Source organism: Pelophylax lessonae (genome assembly GCF_965119305.1).
Source record: "Pelophylax lessonae genome assembly, chromosome: 7".
Taxonomy (NCBI): Eukaryota; Metazoa; Chordata; class Amphibia; order Anura; family Ranidae; genus Pelophylax; species Pelophylax lessonae.
Genome location: NC_138774.1, coordinates 198,673,387 through 198,691,801, shown reverse-complemented (window position 1 = coordinate 198,691,801; position 18,415 = coordinate 198,673,387). Strand labels below are relative to the sequence as shown.

Sequence of the window (18,415 nt, the reverse complement as noted above, 5' to 3'; positions counted from 1 at the left end):
ATCCGCAAACGGATGGGATGATTTTCGGACACACGGAGCGGCCGTGTGAAAGGACCCTTATTAAGTTGGCTTGGAACAGCCAACTTACTGATATTGTATTTAAACTTATTATTATTAAGTTGGCTTGGAAGAGCCAACTTACTGATATTGTATTTAAACTTATTATTATTCTTCTTCTTCTTATTATTATTTTTCTGGCCGGTAAATTTTTGGACACTATCTCCTCCTAGACCGTTCAAGCTACATACTCCAAACTCGGCACAGACCTTCATACTGTTCTGACTCGGTGTGCTATATCTTTTCAGACTGGTTTGAGTTACGGTTTTCCTAAAAATTCAAATTAAAAACCCAAAAAATGCCCATAGACTTTCATTGACAGGATGTTCAGATGACCCAAGCTCCAAATCCCACTAGACTCAATCAACATGCTAGTAACTTTGATAATCATGCTTGTCTTTAAAAAAACAAAAACAAATCCCATGACTTCTATTGCTGTCGCAAGGCAGACAGACAGACAGACAGACAGACAGACTGCGGGTGGGGGCGGTAAAAATTTTTTTGTTTTGATTTTTCTATTTAGCTTGTCTTTAAAAAAACAAAAACAAATCCGATGACTTCTATTGCTGTCGCAAGGCAGACAGACAGACAGACCGCGGGTGGGGGGCGGTAAAATTATTTTTTTTTTTTCTATTTAGCTTGTCTTTAAAAAAACAAAAACAAATTCGATGACTTCTATTGCTGTCGCAAGGCAGACAGACAGGCAGACAGACAGACCCCGCGGGTGGGGGGCGGTAAAAATTTTTTTTTTTTTCTATTTAGCTTGTCTTTAAAAAAACAAAAACAAATTCGATGACTTATATTGCTGTCGCAAGGCAGCCAGACCGACAGACAGACAGACCGCGGGTGGGGGGGCGGTAAAATTTTTTTTTTTTTTTTCTATTTAGCTTGTCTTTAACCGGTTGCCGACCGCCGCACGACTATATACTGCGGCGGTCAGCCCCGGCCAGGCAGAGTGACGTATCGGTACGTCACTCGCCTGTCACTGACTTGCGAGCCTATCGCGGGCGGGCGCGCGCCCGCCGAGGCGCGCGCCCGCCGCGGCTCGTTCACAGGCAAGTCAGTGCGTGTGACCGGCGGACTCGATGTCCGCCAGTCACACTGCGATCGCTCCTGTGAAGGGAGAAAGACAGAGCAGCTTGTGTAAACAAGCTGCCTGTCAGTTCTCCCTGTGTAAAAGTGGAGATCTGACCGTTCTACTATGTAGAACGGTTGATCTTTGCTTTTACACCAATAGGAATGTCCCTACACAGTTAGAATCACGCCCCTAGGACACACTTAACCCCTCCCTGTCCAATAAAGTTAACCCCTTCCCTGCCAGTGTCATTTTTGCAGTAACAGTGCATATGTATAGCACTGATTACTGCAGTAATGTCACTGGTAACCCCAAAAGTGTCAAAAATGTCAGTCAAGGGTCCGATCTGTCCGCCGCAATGTCGCAGTACCGAAAAAAAAATCGCAGATCGCCGCCATTACGCGTTAAAAAAAAAAAAAAAAAAAATGACAAAAATCTTTCCCTTTGTTAGTAAACGCGATAACTTTTGCGCAAACCAATCAAAATACGCTTTTTGCGATTTTTTTTACCAAACATAGGTAGCATAAAACAAATTGGCCGAAAAATGTTAAAAAATTTTGATTTTTACTTTTTTTTTGGGGAATTTCATATAAAAAAATGTGAAAAATATTGTTATTTTTGCAAAATTTACGCTCTTTTTTTGTTTATAGCGCGTGATCAAAAAATCGCACAGGTGATCAAATACCACCAAAAGAAAGCTCTGTTTGTGGGAAAAAAAGGGCGTCAAATTCGTTTAGGTACAGCGTCGCACGACCGCGCAATTGTCCGTTAAAGTCACGCAGTAAAAAAGCGCAAAAAAACCCCTGGTCCTTTAGCAGCCAAATCCTCCGGGGCTTAAGTGGTTAAAAAAAGCAAAAACAAATCCGATTACTTATATTGCTGTCGCAAGGCAGACAGACAGACCCCGCGGGTGGGGGCGGTAAAATTTTTTTTTTGTTTTTTCTATTTAGCTTGTATTTAAAAAAACAAAAACAAATTCGATGACTTATATTGCTGTCGCAAGGCAGCCAGACAGACAGACCGCGGGTGGGGGGGGCGGTAAAATTTTTTTTTTTTTGTTTTGTTTTGTTTTTTCTATTTAGCTTGTCTTTAAAAAAACAAAAACAAATTCGATGACTTATATTGCTGTCGCAAGGCAGACAGACAGGCAGACAGACAGACCCCGCGGGTGGGGGGCGGTAAAATTTTTTTTTTTTGTTTTTTTTTTTTTTTTCTTTTTAGCTTGTCTTTAAAAAAACAAAAACAAATCCGATGACTTCTATTGCTGTCGCAAGGCAGCCAGACAGACAGACCGTGGGTGGGGGGCGGTAAAAAAAATTTCAAACCTTTTCTATCTATCTATCTATCTATCTATCTATCTATCTATCTATCTATCTATCTATCTATCTATCTATCTATCTATCTATCTATCTATCTATCTATCTTCAAACCTTTTCTATCTATCGATCGATCGATCTAAACTTTTCAAACTTTCTGGTCAGGCTTTCTCAAGCCAACTTAAAGTTTGTCTCGACGAACTTTTTTTTCTAGTTCTTCTTCTTCTTATTATTTTTCTGGCCGGTAAATTTTTGGACACTATCTCCTCCTAGACCGTTCAAGCTACATACTCCAAACTCGGCACAGACCTTCATACTGTTCTGACTCGGTGTGCTATATCTTTTCAGACTGGTTTGAGTTACGGTTTTCCTAAAAATTCAAATTAAAAACCCAAAAAATGCCCATAGACTTTCATTGACAGGATGTTCAGATGACCCAAGCTCCAAATCCCACTAGACTCAATCAACATGCTAGTAACTTTGATAATCATGCTTGTCTTTAAAAAAACAAAAACAAATCCCATGACTTCTATTGCTGTCGCAAGGCAGACAGACAGACAGACAGACAGACAGACAGACCGCGGGTGGGGGGCGGTAAAATTTTTTTTTTTTTTTTTGTTTTTTCTATTTAGCTTGTCTTTAAAAAACAAAAACAAATCCGATGACTTATATTGCTGTCGCAAGGCAGACAGACAGGCAGACAGACAGACCGCGGGTGGGGGGCGGTAAAATTTTTTTATTTTTTTTTCTATTTAGCTTGTATTTAAAAAAAACAAAAACAAATCTGATGACTTATATTGCTGTCGCAAGGCAGACAGACAGGCAGACAGACAGACCGCGGGTGGGGGGCGGTAAAACATTTTTTTTTGTTTTGTTTTTTCTATTTAGCTTGTATTTAAAAAACAAAAACAAATCCGATGACTTCTATTCAGAGATGTATAGTAACGAAGTAGAACTACTTAAGTACTGTACTTAAGTACCGAAATGCGGTATCTGTACTTTCCTAGAGTAGAATTTTTTTCTCCTACTTCTACTTTTACTTCACTACATTTTTTCAATGATTTCGATACTTCTACTCAAGTATTTTTTTTTTGTGCTACATAGTTACTCGTTACTTTTAAAAAAATTACCACTGCCAGAACAGTAGATGGCAGGTTGCATAACGCTCAAAAAAATGTGTATAATGTCATTTGTAAATCAGCGCATACGAAAATAAAGGCTGTGTATAATAAAAGCTGCTATACCAAATCTTTCCAATAAAAAGAAAATATGAAACAAACAAATAAATGGTGCTACAGCGCTTAAAGTGCATCAAGAAACTACTAACAAACACAGGTTAATCATTTGAATAAATCATTTGAAATAATAAAAAACAATATGATGTTCAAACTTTTGACTTCTTTCTTTAATAACTACATAACACAGTACTTGTACTTCTACTTTCAGTACTTGAGTAGAATTTTTTTTCAAAACTACTGGTACTTTTTACTTTTAGTACTTAAGTAGCAAATTTTTTGAAAAAACTACTTGCAATACTTAAGTAAAAAAAATGTTGAATACTTTAGTACTTCTACTTAAGTAACTTTTTCTGCGAGCACTTCCACTTCTACTCAAGTCACTTTTTGATCGAGCACTTGTACTTTTACTCAAGTAGAAATTTCGAGTACTTTATACAAGTCTGCTTCTATTGCTGTCGCAAGGCAGCCAGACAGACAGACAGACAGACCGCGGGTGGGGGGCGGTAAAATTTTTTTTTTTTTTGTTTTTTTTTTCTATTTAGCTTGTCTTTAAAAAAACAAAAAAAAAATCCGATGACTTCTATTGCTGTCGCAAGGCAGACAGACAGACAGGCAGACAGACAGACCGTGGGTGGGGGGCGGTAAAATTTTTTATTTTTTTTTTTCTATTTAGCTTGTCTTTAAAAAAACAAAAACAAATCCGATGACTTCTATTGCTGTCGCAAGGCAGCCAGACAGACAGACAGACAGACCGCGGGTGGGGGGGCGGTAAAATTTTTTTTTTTTTTTTTTTTTCTATTTAGCTTGTATTTAAAAAAACAAAAACAAATCCGATGATTTCTATTGCTGTCGCAAGGCAGCCAGACAGACAGACAGACCGCGGGTGGGGGGCGGTAAAATTTTTTTTTGTTTTTTTTTGTTTTTTCTATTTAGCTTGTCTTTAAAAAAACAAAAACAAATCCGATGACTTCTATTGCTGTCGCAAGGCAGCCAGCCAGACAGGCAGACAGACAGACCGCGGGTGGGGGGCGGTAAAAAAAATTTCAAATCTTTTCTATCTATCTATCTTCAAACCTTATCTATCTATCTATCTATTTATCTATCTATCTATCTATCTTCAAACCTTTTCTATCTATCTATCGATCTTCAAACCTTTTCTATCTATCGATCGATCTTCAAATCTTTTCTATCTATCGATCGATCGATCTAAACTTTTCAAACTTTCTGGTCAGGCTTTCTCAAGCCAACTTAAAGTTTGTCTCGACGAACTTTTTTTTCTAGTTCTATTTGGTATACTTTTGAAACTTGCACCAGATTAGTTTTGTTACATGAGCAACAGGAGGCCCTGGCAGGAACTACCAGGGTTGCAGCAGTCGCACTTGCGACCGGGCCCTGGTGTTCTGCCACTGTGGGGGGGGCCGCTGACTTCTCTAGCTACATTCCGGTTGGAACAGGGACACTTACTGCAAGGCACAGCGGACTGCCCACACAGTCTCCACCTGGCCAGTGCAGCTGCAGGCTGATGATGGGGCATGCTGTCTGGGAGCCGGATCTAAAAGAGTCAGCTGACCCAGTACAGTGATGGGGGAGGAGCTGCAGGAGGTTGTGATCCCTGTATAAGGATGGATGTCAGTGGAGACAAGTGAAGCAGAGGGAGCCGAAAGAGGCAGCAATGCAGGGGGAACGGAGTGGACACTTACACCATTGGCACTTTTCCACTGCAAGTACCGGCTAGTACCGGCTCGGCTCTACTCGGCCCTGCTTGGCCCGGTTTGCTTTTCCACTGCGGTACCGCATGGTATAGTGTCGGAACGGTTCGGTACGGTACGGTATAGGTTTGCTTTTCCACTAAAGTAGTACTAAAGTTAAGTGGGTGGGATAACAACGGGGTGGGTGTGATTCTCTGACCAATCAGTGGCTAGTAGTGACTGCATGCAAAGGATTGTGGGATATGGTACCAGTTTGGTACCTGTTGGAACCACAATCGAGTAGGTACTGTTTTTTCAGAGCCGTACCGTACCGTTTGGTTCCATGCAGTGGAAAAGCAAACCTATACCGTACCGTACCGAACCGTTCCGACCCTATACCATGCGGTACCGCAGTGGAAAAGCACAAAAGCGTGCCGAACCGGTACGGTTCCATGCAGTGGAAAAGCGCCATAAGTACAGTGGGTACGGAAAGTATTCAGACCCCCTTAAATTTTTCACTCTTTGTTATGTTGCAGCCATTTGCTAAAATCATTTAAGTTCATTCTTCTTCCTCATGAATGTACACATAGCACCCCATACTGACAGAAAAACACAGAATTGTTGACATTGTTGCAGATTTATTAAAAAAGAAAAACTGAAATATCACATGGTCCTAAGTATTCAGACCCTTTGCTGTGACACTCATATATTTAACTCAGGTGTTTTCCATTTCTTCTGATCATCCTTGAGATGGTTCCACGCCTTCATTTGAGTCCAGCTGTGTTTGATTATACTGATTGGACTTGATTAGGAAAGCCACACACCTGTCTATATAAGACCTTCCAGATCACAATGCACGTCAGAGCAAATGAGAATCATGAGGTCAAAGGAACTGCCTGAAGAGCTCAGAGACAGAATTGTGGCAAGGCACAGATCTGGCCAAGGTTACAAAAAGATTTCTGCTGCACTTAAGGTTCCTAAGAGCACAGTGGCCTCCATAATCCTCAAATGGAAGACGTTTGGGACGACCAGAACCCTTCCTAGAGCTGGCCGTCCGGCCAAACTGAGCTATCGGGGGAGAAGAGCCTTGGTGAGAGAGGTAAAGAAGAACCCAAAGATCACTGTGGCTGAGCTCCAGAGATGCAGTCAGGAGATGGGAGAAAGTTGTAGAAAGTCAACCATCACTGCAGCCCTCCACCAGTCGGGGCTTTATGGCAGAGTGGCCCGACGGAAGCCTCTCCTCAGTGTAAGACACATGAAAGCCCGCATGGAGTTTGCTAAAAAAAAACACCTGAAGGACTCCAAGATGGTGAGAAATAAGATTCTCTGGTCTGATGAGACAAAAATAGAACTTTTTGGCCATAATTCTAAGCGGTATGTGTGGAGAAAACCAGGCACTGCTCATCACCTGTCCAATACAGTCCCAACAGTGAAGCATGTTGGTGGCAGCATCATGCTGTGGGGGTGTTTTTCAGCTGCAGGGACTGGACGACTGGTTGCAATCGAGGGAAAGATGAATGCGGCCAAGTACAGGGATATCCTGGACAAAAACCTTCTCCAGAGTGCTCTGGACCTCAGACTGGGCCGAAGGTTTACCATCCAACAAGACAATGACCCTAAGCACACAGCTAAAATAACGAAGGAGTGGCTTCACAACAACTCCGTGACTGTTCTTGAATGGCCCAGCCAGAGCCCTGACTTAAACCCAATTGAGCATCTCTGGAGAGACCTAAAAATGGCTGTCCACCAACGTTTACCATCCAACCTGACAGAACTGGAGAGGATCTGCAAGGAGGAATGGCAGAGGATCCCCAAATCGAGGTGTGAAAGACTTGTTGCATCTTTCCCAAAAAGACTCCTGGCTGTATTAGATCAAAAGGGGGCTTCTACTAAATACTGAGCAAAGGGTCTGAATACTTAGGACCATGTGATATTTCAGTTTTTCTTTTTTAATAAATCTGCAACAATGTCAACAATTCTGTGTTTTTCTGTCAGTATGGGGTGCTATGTGTACATTCATGAGGAAGAAGAATGAACTTAAATGATTTTAGCAAATGGCTGCAATATAACAAAGAGTGAAAAATTTAAGGGGGTCTGAATACTTTCCGTACCCACTGTAAGTGTCACTGAATCCAGTCCCCCCACCACTGCTGATTCAATCCCTCCCTAGCACTGCAACTCACCCCCCCCCCCCCCAGCATTGCCACTCACCCCCCCACCAGCACTGCCACTCATCCATCCCTCCCCCAGCACTGCCACTCATCCCATCCCTCCCCCAGCACTGTTCCCTCCCTAGCAGACTCTAGGGGGGATGAGTGTCAGTGCTGGGGGAGGGAGAGGAGGGGAATGAGTGTCACTCACCCCCCCAAGCACTGCCACTCATCCCCCCAGCACTGCCACTCATCCCATGCCTCCCTAGCACTGCCACTCATCCCATCCCTCTCTACCACTGCCACTTATCCCACCCCCCTCCCCCAGCACTGACACTCATCCTTACCCCCCCCACCACTGCCCCTCACCCCCCCCCCCCCCATAGCAGTGACACTCATCTACCCCCCTTCCCCAGCACTGACACTCAATTCATCCCAACCCCCCCAGCAATGCCACTCATCCCATACCCCCCCCACCCCCAGCACTGCCACTCATCCACTCATCCCACCCCCCCTGAAAATGCCACTCATCCAACCCCCCCTGCAAATGCCACTCATCCCATCCTCCCTAGCACTGCCACTCATCCCACCCCCCCTAGCACTGGTACTCACCCCCCCCCCCCAGCACTCGCACTCATCCCATCTCCCCTAGAACTGCCACCCATCCTATCCCCCCCCCCATCCCCAGCACTGTCACTCACCTTATCCCTCCAGCAGGAGCGTATGTACAGGATTCCCAATGGGTCACAATTGCATGCTCCAGGGTTCCATTCAGCTGCTGCATTAGGAAAATAAAGGGGACTATTCCTCTATTTGCTGCCCCTCCTATCCACCGCATTGTTGCCCCAAGCTCTTGTGTACTTCTCCCCCCCCCCCCATCCTCCACAGTGCTGCCAGGTTCCCCCCTCCAGCCAGCTGCTGCGGGGGATGCTTTGTGGATGGAAAGCAGGGAAGGGGCCAGTGAATGTGTAATTTATCGGCCCCTCTCTTGTCTTAATGAATAGAGTCAGTGATCCGTAGTGATCACTGACCCAGTTCCTTTATAACTGAGGCATAGTAAACTGTGTTTACTATGTTTCAATTTGTAAATGAACAGGAAGCCTCTGTACAGAGCTATTCCTGTCCATTCATTCTATGCAGTTGAGGCGGCAGAGATGGAGATTGGAGGCTGTGTCCTCAAACTCCTTTCCCAGTTAGAAGTCTGTTTAGACCCCTGATATCTCACCCACAGTTTATATTCCCATCACACATGTTCATGGAATGAACTCTTAAGGTACTAGGTGCCGTAGCGACTGCCAGCTGGATACTGGAACCTGCACGATATGTAGATATTCACCAGCACACCAAGGATCATCAATTTCGCCCAAACGTTTTTTTACTCAAGAAACATCACATCACAAAATGGTGTAGCGCAAAGTTTCGGAGCCACGCAGGACCCCTTCATCAGGCCTTTTTTTTTGGATGAAATTGATGATCCTTGGTGTGCTGGTGAATATCTACATATGATATCTCACCCAAGCCCCCCCAAGGGGCTCCTAAAAAAAATGTAAAAAATAAAAAAAAATTGTGAAAAAATAAATAAATTAAACTAGTAAAAAAGAAAATAACTAAAATAAAGAAATACCGACACCAGTGGCCGAACTATCAGGGTCCCAAAAGTTGCACAGGGTCCTAGCGTTTTCGCCACCGGCTGGGGGTCAGGGGGGCTCTTTATGAATTCTTGCACCCGGGCCCGGAAGGTTCTAGTTACGCCTCTGCCATATATGCAACTGTTTTGTTTGCAAAGATAATAGTATATTCCTCCCATGCTTCTGTAGATATTGAGCAATTGTGTTTTAAATGAGTGGGAGATTCTTCATAAGCATATGCTCAGAGCTGGAGTTATAGAAAACCTTGGTCTTGCAGGACATGGAATGTGAAAAAACTGAAAATGCAATATCTTGTCACAACTGTAGTAAAGCTTTCTAATGAACTCAGCTTCTGAAACCCAATCACACCATTACTCTGTGAAAGCCACCACAAAATACCCAGGATACGGAGTACAGACCTGAATGCCCAATTACCAGGCCCATACATTGTCACATAATTGAGGGGTTGATATACTATTTTTACAAGAAACTTACACTTCTGCAGAGGAGGGGATTGTGGAGAAGGTGTGTATAAACTCATTGAAAGGGAGGACTTACCCTGAATAGTCCTCCCTAAATAAATCACAAGAAGGTAGAGTTTTATAGCAGAGGATACTTGCAAAGTCTGTTTTGCCAAAAAAAAACATTTTCACCTGTGCCTGGTAATTCGTTTTTTGTCTTCTGTGTACACTGCATGGTGCATGGATTCCATCTCTATTCTTGGAATGCTGAGAACAGAGCCAGGTGCCAGGGACAATGTAACTTCTGTGCAAGAGATATCCTCATTGCCATCCGGAGGCCAAGGAGGATTGCCACAGGACCTGGAAGAAGTGGTGGTGGAGATGGTGGCAGCAGGTACCTCAACTCCTTATCCTTAGATGGATAGCATAGTGGGAAGGAGATGTGCCATAATGTGATGTGCATGCTTGCATATTATGGTGAGAACCTAACCTCACCAGCCAGTGTGCGTCTACTTTAAGTGTTTTGGAATAATAGGATTTGTTTGACTCTTATATGGCACCTTCAGATTTTCCATGTTTTTCCTCAGACTGGTCAGTGCCTTTGTTGATCGATGGGAGGAGGGATGTGAAAAAAACACTTGAAAGAAAGTTCTGAGGGAGAAAAGTGCTGAAGCTCTAAAGAGTCATCCGTACAAAGAAGAACTAAGAACTAAACAAAAGCACACTCTAAAGGGCCATACACGCTATAAGATTTTATGAAGACTTTTTCCTTCATATTTACCTTTTTCTATGTAGTGCAAGGGCCTGCCAGATTGCATACAAATTGAAAGTGTTTAGGTTTGACCTCATATTATATGGTTTTGGTAAATCTAAAGGAAAAAGTCTTCAGAAAATCTTATAGTGTGTATGGTCCATTACAGATTTGTGGGGGGTGAGGGGGTGGGGTGGGGTTGGGTTAAAACAGGAAACGACCATTTAATTGCTATGTCCTTTTAAATGGCAAATTTGTATTGAGGGTAGCGGGTAGTTTACAATGCTGACTGTATACCATGCTACTTTGATGGAATAAAACACCCATAGATTAGCAGAATAAAGCTGAATATTCCTTGTGTCTGTGTGTATTTGGTTGCTGGTAGGGGTTAAAGCTGGTTACTGTTTTTTTTTTTTTTTTTTGTTTTTGCCTTTCTCATTGTAACTCATTTGCCATTTTTTTTTTTCAGCAAATAAATGCAATACACGTCTTTTTTTCGGTACCATTTATGGTCAAATTTTTAGGCAAAACTTTCATCTTTAGACACGTCTATATAATGTATTCTGTTGTTCCAAACAAAAAGAAACATGTATGATTCTAAAAAGAAGATATTTTACAATTACAGATATGACAAAACCACCAATAAAAGAAAACAGAAAAGGCAAAACAAATATATATATACAAATCACCAAATGTATCAAGCTAACAGTAGCCCAGAAAAGCAGGTACCTAAAGTGGACCTCTCAGTTCTTTTATGAATTCCTTATATACAGAAACAGTATAACAGCCATTTCTTTATTCTTGCTGTAGGATGTGCTACAGCAAACATGACATTGAAAAGAAAAAAAAATGAAAACATTGCCAGCTTTTTATTAAAAAATAAAATAAATAAAAGCAGACAAAGCCCTCCAAAGGCTACCACAAATACATAGAAGAACCCTAGAGGGTTCTCTGCATTTTTTTTAAACCAAAGAAGCTGGCAATGACAGCCTTCAAAGTCATTTGCCGGCATTTCCTTTGAATCCACTGAATTTTTTTTCTTGTTCAAGAAGTTTTATTGACACATTTGAGTACAGTACAAAAAATGGGTAAATAAGACCCACGCAGAGTAATCTATTTCAGCCAGTCCTCCGCACATGAAGGGTGGACAGGTCATACAGAAGCATAAGAGGGAATATTCTATAAAGACATAACCTCTCCTTCTATCATTCATCATTTTGTCAAAGCTAGGAGAGCTATTACTGTACAAACCTTAGTTGGAAGCATTAAAAAGAAAAAGGAATGGGGACATGACACAATTGAAAAATTAGACGTAAGAAAAGAGAGGGGGAAGGAGGTGAGCAGGATGGGGAAGGACCCAAGAGAGAAAAGAGAAGAGGAGGAAAGAGAATCCCAGTAGACGTAGAAGCCTTGGTTTGCAGCATTCGCAACCACACAAATTACTGCCGCAGGAGGTCAAGGTTTGAGAAGTGAGGAGTCAAAATAGAGGGGGAGAAACCAGCCAGGGCTGCAAAACATTCCTATTTATACGTACTCTGTCCTGTCGAGTAGCTTGTCCAGGCTCTGGCTATCTTTTTTTTTTAGAAGATGTAGTGATTTGGAGTAATAATTTGAATTGCGTTGAAGTCAGCTCTGGTGAGTGCATGTGTAGCAAGCCATCCGAGGATCCACTGCATATTATTTTTTTTTTACTTTTCTTTTATTTTTTCATTGGAATATGTTCCCAGGGCAGTACCCTCCCCTGCTATTTTGTGGACACCCTTTTGTATATTAGCCCAGAAAATGGGTATTTTAAATTTGAAAGATTAGACTCTCATTGATTTTGGTTTTGGTTCGGCAACTGAACTTCTTTTAAGCTGTTCAGCTCATCACTATTCATCAGGACCCAACCAAAATTCACTCTATGTATAGCCATCTTGGGTATTGATTGACTTTTACTATATGTGGACATGCTTATTGGTTCAATCTGATCAGTAACAACATGGTGACACACTATACATTCCTCCTATTGTTTCATGCACTGAAGGTTTGTGCCTTTTTCGTGTTCAGGAAATGGTTCTAAAGGTTCTTTAAGGAAAAGTTGCTCTGAACTGAAGGAAACAGATGACGGTCTTGTATACATCAAAAGAATGGCCTTGCAGAAATAAACTCTTCTTGGTCAAAAGTTACATCCTTATTTAGTACATGAAGGAGAGTAAAAAAAATAAAATAAACTAAAGAAACAGCTGTGTTATTTAGCAGCTTCCTCTCCTTGATTATTAACCCAAGAAAAACTGGGTCCCTCTTGTTCATCCAAAGCATGCTTACTTGTACCTTTTTACCTATTCATAAACGCTGACAATCCACTTCAGCCATCTGTAGGAAAAGATCATTTTTTTTTCCAAATAAAGGATCTTGCCGACTACTGTAATCTGGATGTAGCAAACTTAATCTCCACTTGTGCAGGATATCCCTGTTTCCCCCTAGTGATGGGCTCCGATCATCTGCATCATGTTTCATGAGCCCAGAGGAGAGCATAGTGGGAATTGTAGTCCTCTGCGCAGTCATCGCTGGTTTTTCTGAATCCCTTGCAGACTACACCTCCCAGCAGGCCAACCTCTCCATGGGAGAATTATGGGAGAAGATATAAAAGAATCCTCTCAGCAGGCCCACACTCTCTGCTTCCGGGATCCATCGAGTGAGCACCGGCCTCGCCGCCCAGCTGTAGTAGTTGTGGCCTACCGCGGCGCCGGTTGTCACCACTGTTCCTGCCCAAGAGGACCAGCCACGCATCGTCATGCCAGAGACTCCCTCTGCCCCTTGCTGATGAATGAGAGACAGCACAGATCGCTGAATCCACTGACCGAATCACCTTATCCGACTCCCTGCTGGATGGTGAACAGACCTGCATTGCTTCCTGAGTCAATGCCAGCTATCGTTAGGATCTGGCGAGCGGGCATGCTTACAGCATACCATGGATTGTCAAGAGGATCTGTCACTTTGTTATACTTAACATTTTCCTTGCAGAATTTTGAACCCTCTGAGGATTCCCTTTTCACATCTGAGTTTCACTGCTGCTGGTGAGGACAGACCTCAGGCCTAACATTTGGACTACTACTCTTCTTGCCTTCAAAGAGAAGTGGGCTCTACACTATATACAGGAAAGCTATGATTTCAAAGGTATAAACAATGTTAAGCTATGTGAAGGACGACGGACGGACGTCATCCTTCACATAGTTTATACCTTTGAAATCATAGCTTTCCTGTATAAGTGTAGAGCCCACTTCCCTTTAAAGGCAAGAAGAGTAGTAGTCCAAATGTTAGGATTGAGGTCTGCCCTCACCAGCAGCATTGAAACTCAGATGTGAAAAGGGAATCCTCAGAGAAACATAGAAACATAGAATGTGTCGGCAGATAAGAACCATTTGGCCCATCTAGTCTGCCCAATATATCTGAATCCTATGAATAGTCCCTGGCCCTATCTTATATGAAGGATAGCCTTATGCCTATCCCATGCATGCTTAAACTCCTTCACTGTATTTGCAGCTACCACTTCTGCAGGAAGGTTATTCCATGCATCCACTACTCTCTCAGTAAAGTAATACTTCCTCATATTACTTTTAAACCTTTGCCCCTCTAATTTAAAACTGTGTCCTCTTGTGGTAGTTTTTCTTCTTTTAAATATGCTCTCCTCCTTTACCGAGTTGATTCCCTTTATGTATTTAAAAATTTCTATCATATCCCCTCTGTCTCAGAGGGTTCAAAAATTAAGAAAGGAAAATGTTAAGTGTAGCACCCTCCAAGGTAGGTGCTAGGTAAATTATAGTGGGGCTTTGCCTGCTTAACAGCAGGGCCATATTGTCAGTTAGGCTGACATGTGCTCCCAGGTGTGCCTGTAGTGCTGGGGAGTCTCCCCACTGTATCCCAATGAGGGCTCGCATTGGGCAGTGGAGGAAACCTGGCCAATAGCACACCAGGGCTTGTATCCATCCTGGAAGGGCAGATTCTGCCGCACAGCATTCTGGGAGGGGGTATAAGTCTGTAGGATGCGCATGACAGATTGTATTTGGCGGGAAGCAGAGTCCCAGGAGGGAGGTTATGGCTGTCTCTCCTCCTGTCAAGAGGAATCAGGTATCCCAGGCGGCTTGCCTGAGGGGATACAGGGATGAGCTGAGCTGCAGAGAAGGATCCAGTGTGCTGAGGACCAGCAGAGCTGTAGGGGGATGAGTTTCAGGAAAGCATTCTGAGTCGTGAGTACTGCAAACTGCCCCTGGGGTCTGCCTAGGAGAGGGGACCACTCCGGAGAAGGTCACAGGGATCCAGGAGCTAGCTAGCCGGGCAGTGATGACAGTAAAGGAGGTGCCAGAGTTAACCCTGAAGAGTAAAGGGGGTGCCAGCGGTTGGGCCCTGAAGTGTAAAGTGTTAAGTGTTGCAGCAGTAATTGCAAGTGGCTATCTCAGTCAGGGAGGACTGGAGGAAGCAGTAAAAAAGGACTTTGAGCTAAAAGGAGTGTTAGAAGTCAGTTTCAGTTCAGTGACAGCAAGTCAGTGTTCACAAGCGCCAGTAAGCGTTGGTCGACATTCAAGTCGTCGCTAGAAGGCATTTTCTTCTCAATTGTCTCATTCATGTACCTAGTTGAGCAAGAGGAGTATCCCACTCGTTCCCTTCTCCCATCCAAGTTCCTAAAATAAAACTAAAAACCAAAGATGCCGGACTGGTCATTGTCTCAGTATTCACACTTGGGCAACGAGCTTAAATGTGCTGTTGGTGTTAGCAGTAGCCATGGCATACCCATATCAGGCCCTGATAATCCTGCTACATAAGATGACAAAGTGACAGACAGACAGACAGACCCTTCATCCGGAGGTGTTCCAGCAGTTGTGCCTTTGTTGTGGCACTCCTGACGTGGACCTGTTGGTGTCACATCTACTGGATAGTGCAGAGATTTGTGGCCCACTCCCAGGACCCTCTGGTGGGTGCAATGGTGGCACCATGGGTTCTGTCATAGGCAGAACATTTGCTAAGTTCAACATGAATGATGTTGAGAAGTTTAGAATGGTTGCCTGCACAAGGCTGACGCCAGCGTGGTCGTGTGAGAGTGCTCACGGATAGGCCAGGGTCAGTATCAGCTGCTGTCTGCCTTTCCTCCTCTCAAGTTGCTAAAGAATTCTGCGCAGGATCAAGGCAGAAGGGATTCCGGTCATTCTTGTGGCTCTGGACTGGCCTCGCCGAGCTGGTACGCTGTCCTGGTCAGACTAGCCACCGACGCTTCTTGGAGGCTTCCTCTAAGGGAGGATTTATTGTCTCCAGAGCCAATCTTCCATCCAGCTTTACGGTCACTGGCCTTGCCAGCTTGGCTGTTGAAAGCCGAGTGCTGAAGGACTGTCTGCTTTGGTGATTCCCACCCTGCTTAAAGTGTGGGAATCGACTTCTAGGATGATTTTTTCTTCATATGAGAAAGTCGTATATTGTGTGGTGTGAGTCTCTTTGGATCCCTGCTCGCTCTTACGCAGGGAGTTGCTCACAAGTTGGCCTTGAATACTGTCAAGGGTCAGGTTTTGGCTTTGGCAGTTTTCTTCCAAAGGCCACTGGCCGCCCATTCCCTGGTGCGTAACTTCTTCCAGGGAGTGCGACACTTGGTACTTCCGGTGCAACCTCCATCACCAACTGGGGCTCTTGTTTTGGTGCAGTCGGTTCTTACAGAACCTCCTTTTGCAAGTATTTGAGGGTCTCCCCAGCCTACCTTTTACAGAAGGTGGCCTTCTGGTTGCTGTCACTCTGCCTGCAGGGTGTGGGCACTGGCGACATTGTCCTGTCATTCTCCCTAAATTTTGGTTCATGGAAACAAGTGGTACTTCGTCCGGATCCGTCCTTCCCTCCGAGGGTGGTTTCTAGTGTTCACTTGAACGAGAACATTCTATTACCTACTTTGTACATTGTATTGCCTACTGATATGGATCAGAGAACTGCGTCCGTCAATGAACGATAGAGAAAACTGAATTTTTGACTTACCGTAAAATAATTTTCTCTTAAGTTCATTGACTGACGCAGTACCCGCCCCTCTATTTTAAGTTTTTTCTGCCTAGTGTCCTACTCCTGTAGGGGGCAGTATAACCCACAAATAGAGCTTTCTTTTGGTGGTATTAGAGATCACCTCTGTAGTTTTTATTTTTTGCGCTATAAAAGCGAAAATTCTGAAACAATTTTTTTTTTCCGCTATAAAACACAGCCAATAAAAAAAAAAGCATATATCAGTGACCACACACAGTCTCGACTTTCAGAGCAATGCAGTAATGTATAGTGGGAGACAGTGCTAGTAGAGCAGAATCTTTGAAGTCTAGGAATGTAATGACCAACTCATTCTGCTTTTTTCATTTTTTCTTTAGACTGTGCGTGTTTCGTGGCGTGGAGAAGGTAATGTGTCATATCTCATCCTCCAGCCAGGAATGAAGCCATGTGCCTCTATCAATAAACTTTGCAAAGTTTTCTCTCTCATTTTCTCCATCTTCACTGTATTGTATTTGATCTACATTGTGGTGTTGATGAAAATTGCCTTGCCTGATAGCTCTTCTACCTTCCCACTTCTGAGGTTGACAGAATCAGAAGAGCCAGTATGTAAACACAATGTGACTCGGGACACTATCATCAAGGTCAAGAACAGCAGGATGTACCTGATTGCGGCCTACTTGGACTTACAAAGTCGCAGAACTGTCCGCATCTTAGGAATCGCCAACCGCTATGAACAAGATGTGTTGCTTTGTGACTTCTGTTTGTCAGGAACTAATAATACAGCCTTTGTGGAGTTTCAGGTCCATACTGACCACTTTGATTTTCCCTATGGGACCACAGACCTTCTCTGCAAGCTACCTGACGAGAGGATTCCAAACTATATTTCCATCTACCGAATGGATGATTCTCCAGAAACTTTTCTAAAGATCCAGAACACTAAAAAACAGGACCATGAGATACCTATTAAATTTCAGTATGATTTTCTTGTATGTGTTTCCACCATGTTTGGCTCATACAACAACATTTTGCAGTTTATCCAGTCCATGGAAATGTACCAAATATTGGGGGCCAAGAAGGTGGTTATTTATCACACAGATTCCAGCATACTCATAAACAAAGTTTTGTCCTACTACAAGAAATTAAAATTACTAGAACTTGTTCCATGGCCAATCACCTCTTTTTTAAATGTTTCTACTGGTTGGCATTACCCTGAGCATCCAGGAGATCTCCATTACTATGGTCAAACGGCAGCTTTGAATGACTGTATTTATCGAAACAGGTACAGAACCAAATATATTGCACTGAATGACATAGATGAGCTAATTTTACCCATTGTGCACAAAGACTGGCCAGAAATGATTGACTCTCTTTTGAGGATTGATTCAACCACAAGCGTCTTTATCTTTGAAAATCATGTCTTCCCTACTACCTTACGAGACAAGACTAATTCATTAACACCACCTCAATGGGCCTCAGTTCCAGGACTTAACATTCTCCAGCACTTCTATCGAGAGCCCAACAGACCCAGCAAAATCAACCCAACAAAGATGATACTGAATCCCAGGAATGTTGTACAGACCTCTGTCCATGTTCCTCTAGAATTTGTAGGAGAACAGTACAAGGTCCCTGGTGATATTGCTAAACTCTGCCATTATCGACAGCCGAAACAAAAAGATCTGGAAAAGGATCATCTCATTGAGGACAAAGTCATGTCAAAATATGAAGCAGTTTTGGTAGAGAGGGTTAACCGGTTATTAAGCAAGCTTAGATTGATCAAAAAATATCATTATAAAAAATAACAGCCAAGGACAGTAGTCACTTTTACCTCTATGCACTATAAAATTACAACTGGTTAATCATAGTAGGATTTAATTTTGGTCTGAAGAGCACAAAAAGTGCAGCTATACAGTAGATATATATTGATCGTTCATTGTCTCCCAAGAGGAAATATGCATTAGCTAAGTGCCTCTAGATTCAAAGTCAATATTTTATTGCCAGTAATGGGCTTTTAAGTCTTTTGGAAAAAAAGGTAGAAGGAAGCTATTGCTGTTTGGGGTTCGATC

The 18,415-nt window shown here is 43.1% G+C and overlaps 1 protein-coding gene across 1 annotated transcript in view; it reads left to right on the top strand.

Annotated features, from left to right (window-relative positions):
- Window positions 1–18,151, top strand: part of LOC309560571 (beta-1,4-galactosyltransferase galt-1-like) — a gene marked incomplete at its 3' end in the record, with an annotated part of 29,378 nt that extends 11,227 nt beyond the window's left edge. The window contains exon 2 of the mRNA XM_082264196.1: window positions 16,730–18,151. Within this exon, the coding sequence (XP_082120322.1) occupies window positions 16,790–18,151 (1,362 nt within the window). The 5' untranslated portion in view covers window positions 16,730–16,789. The remainder of the gene's footprint in view (window positions 1–16,729) is intronic.
- Between the last annotated feature and the right edge of the window lie 264 nt (window positions 18,152–18,415).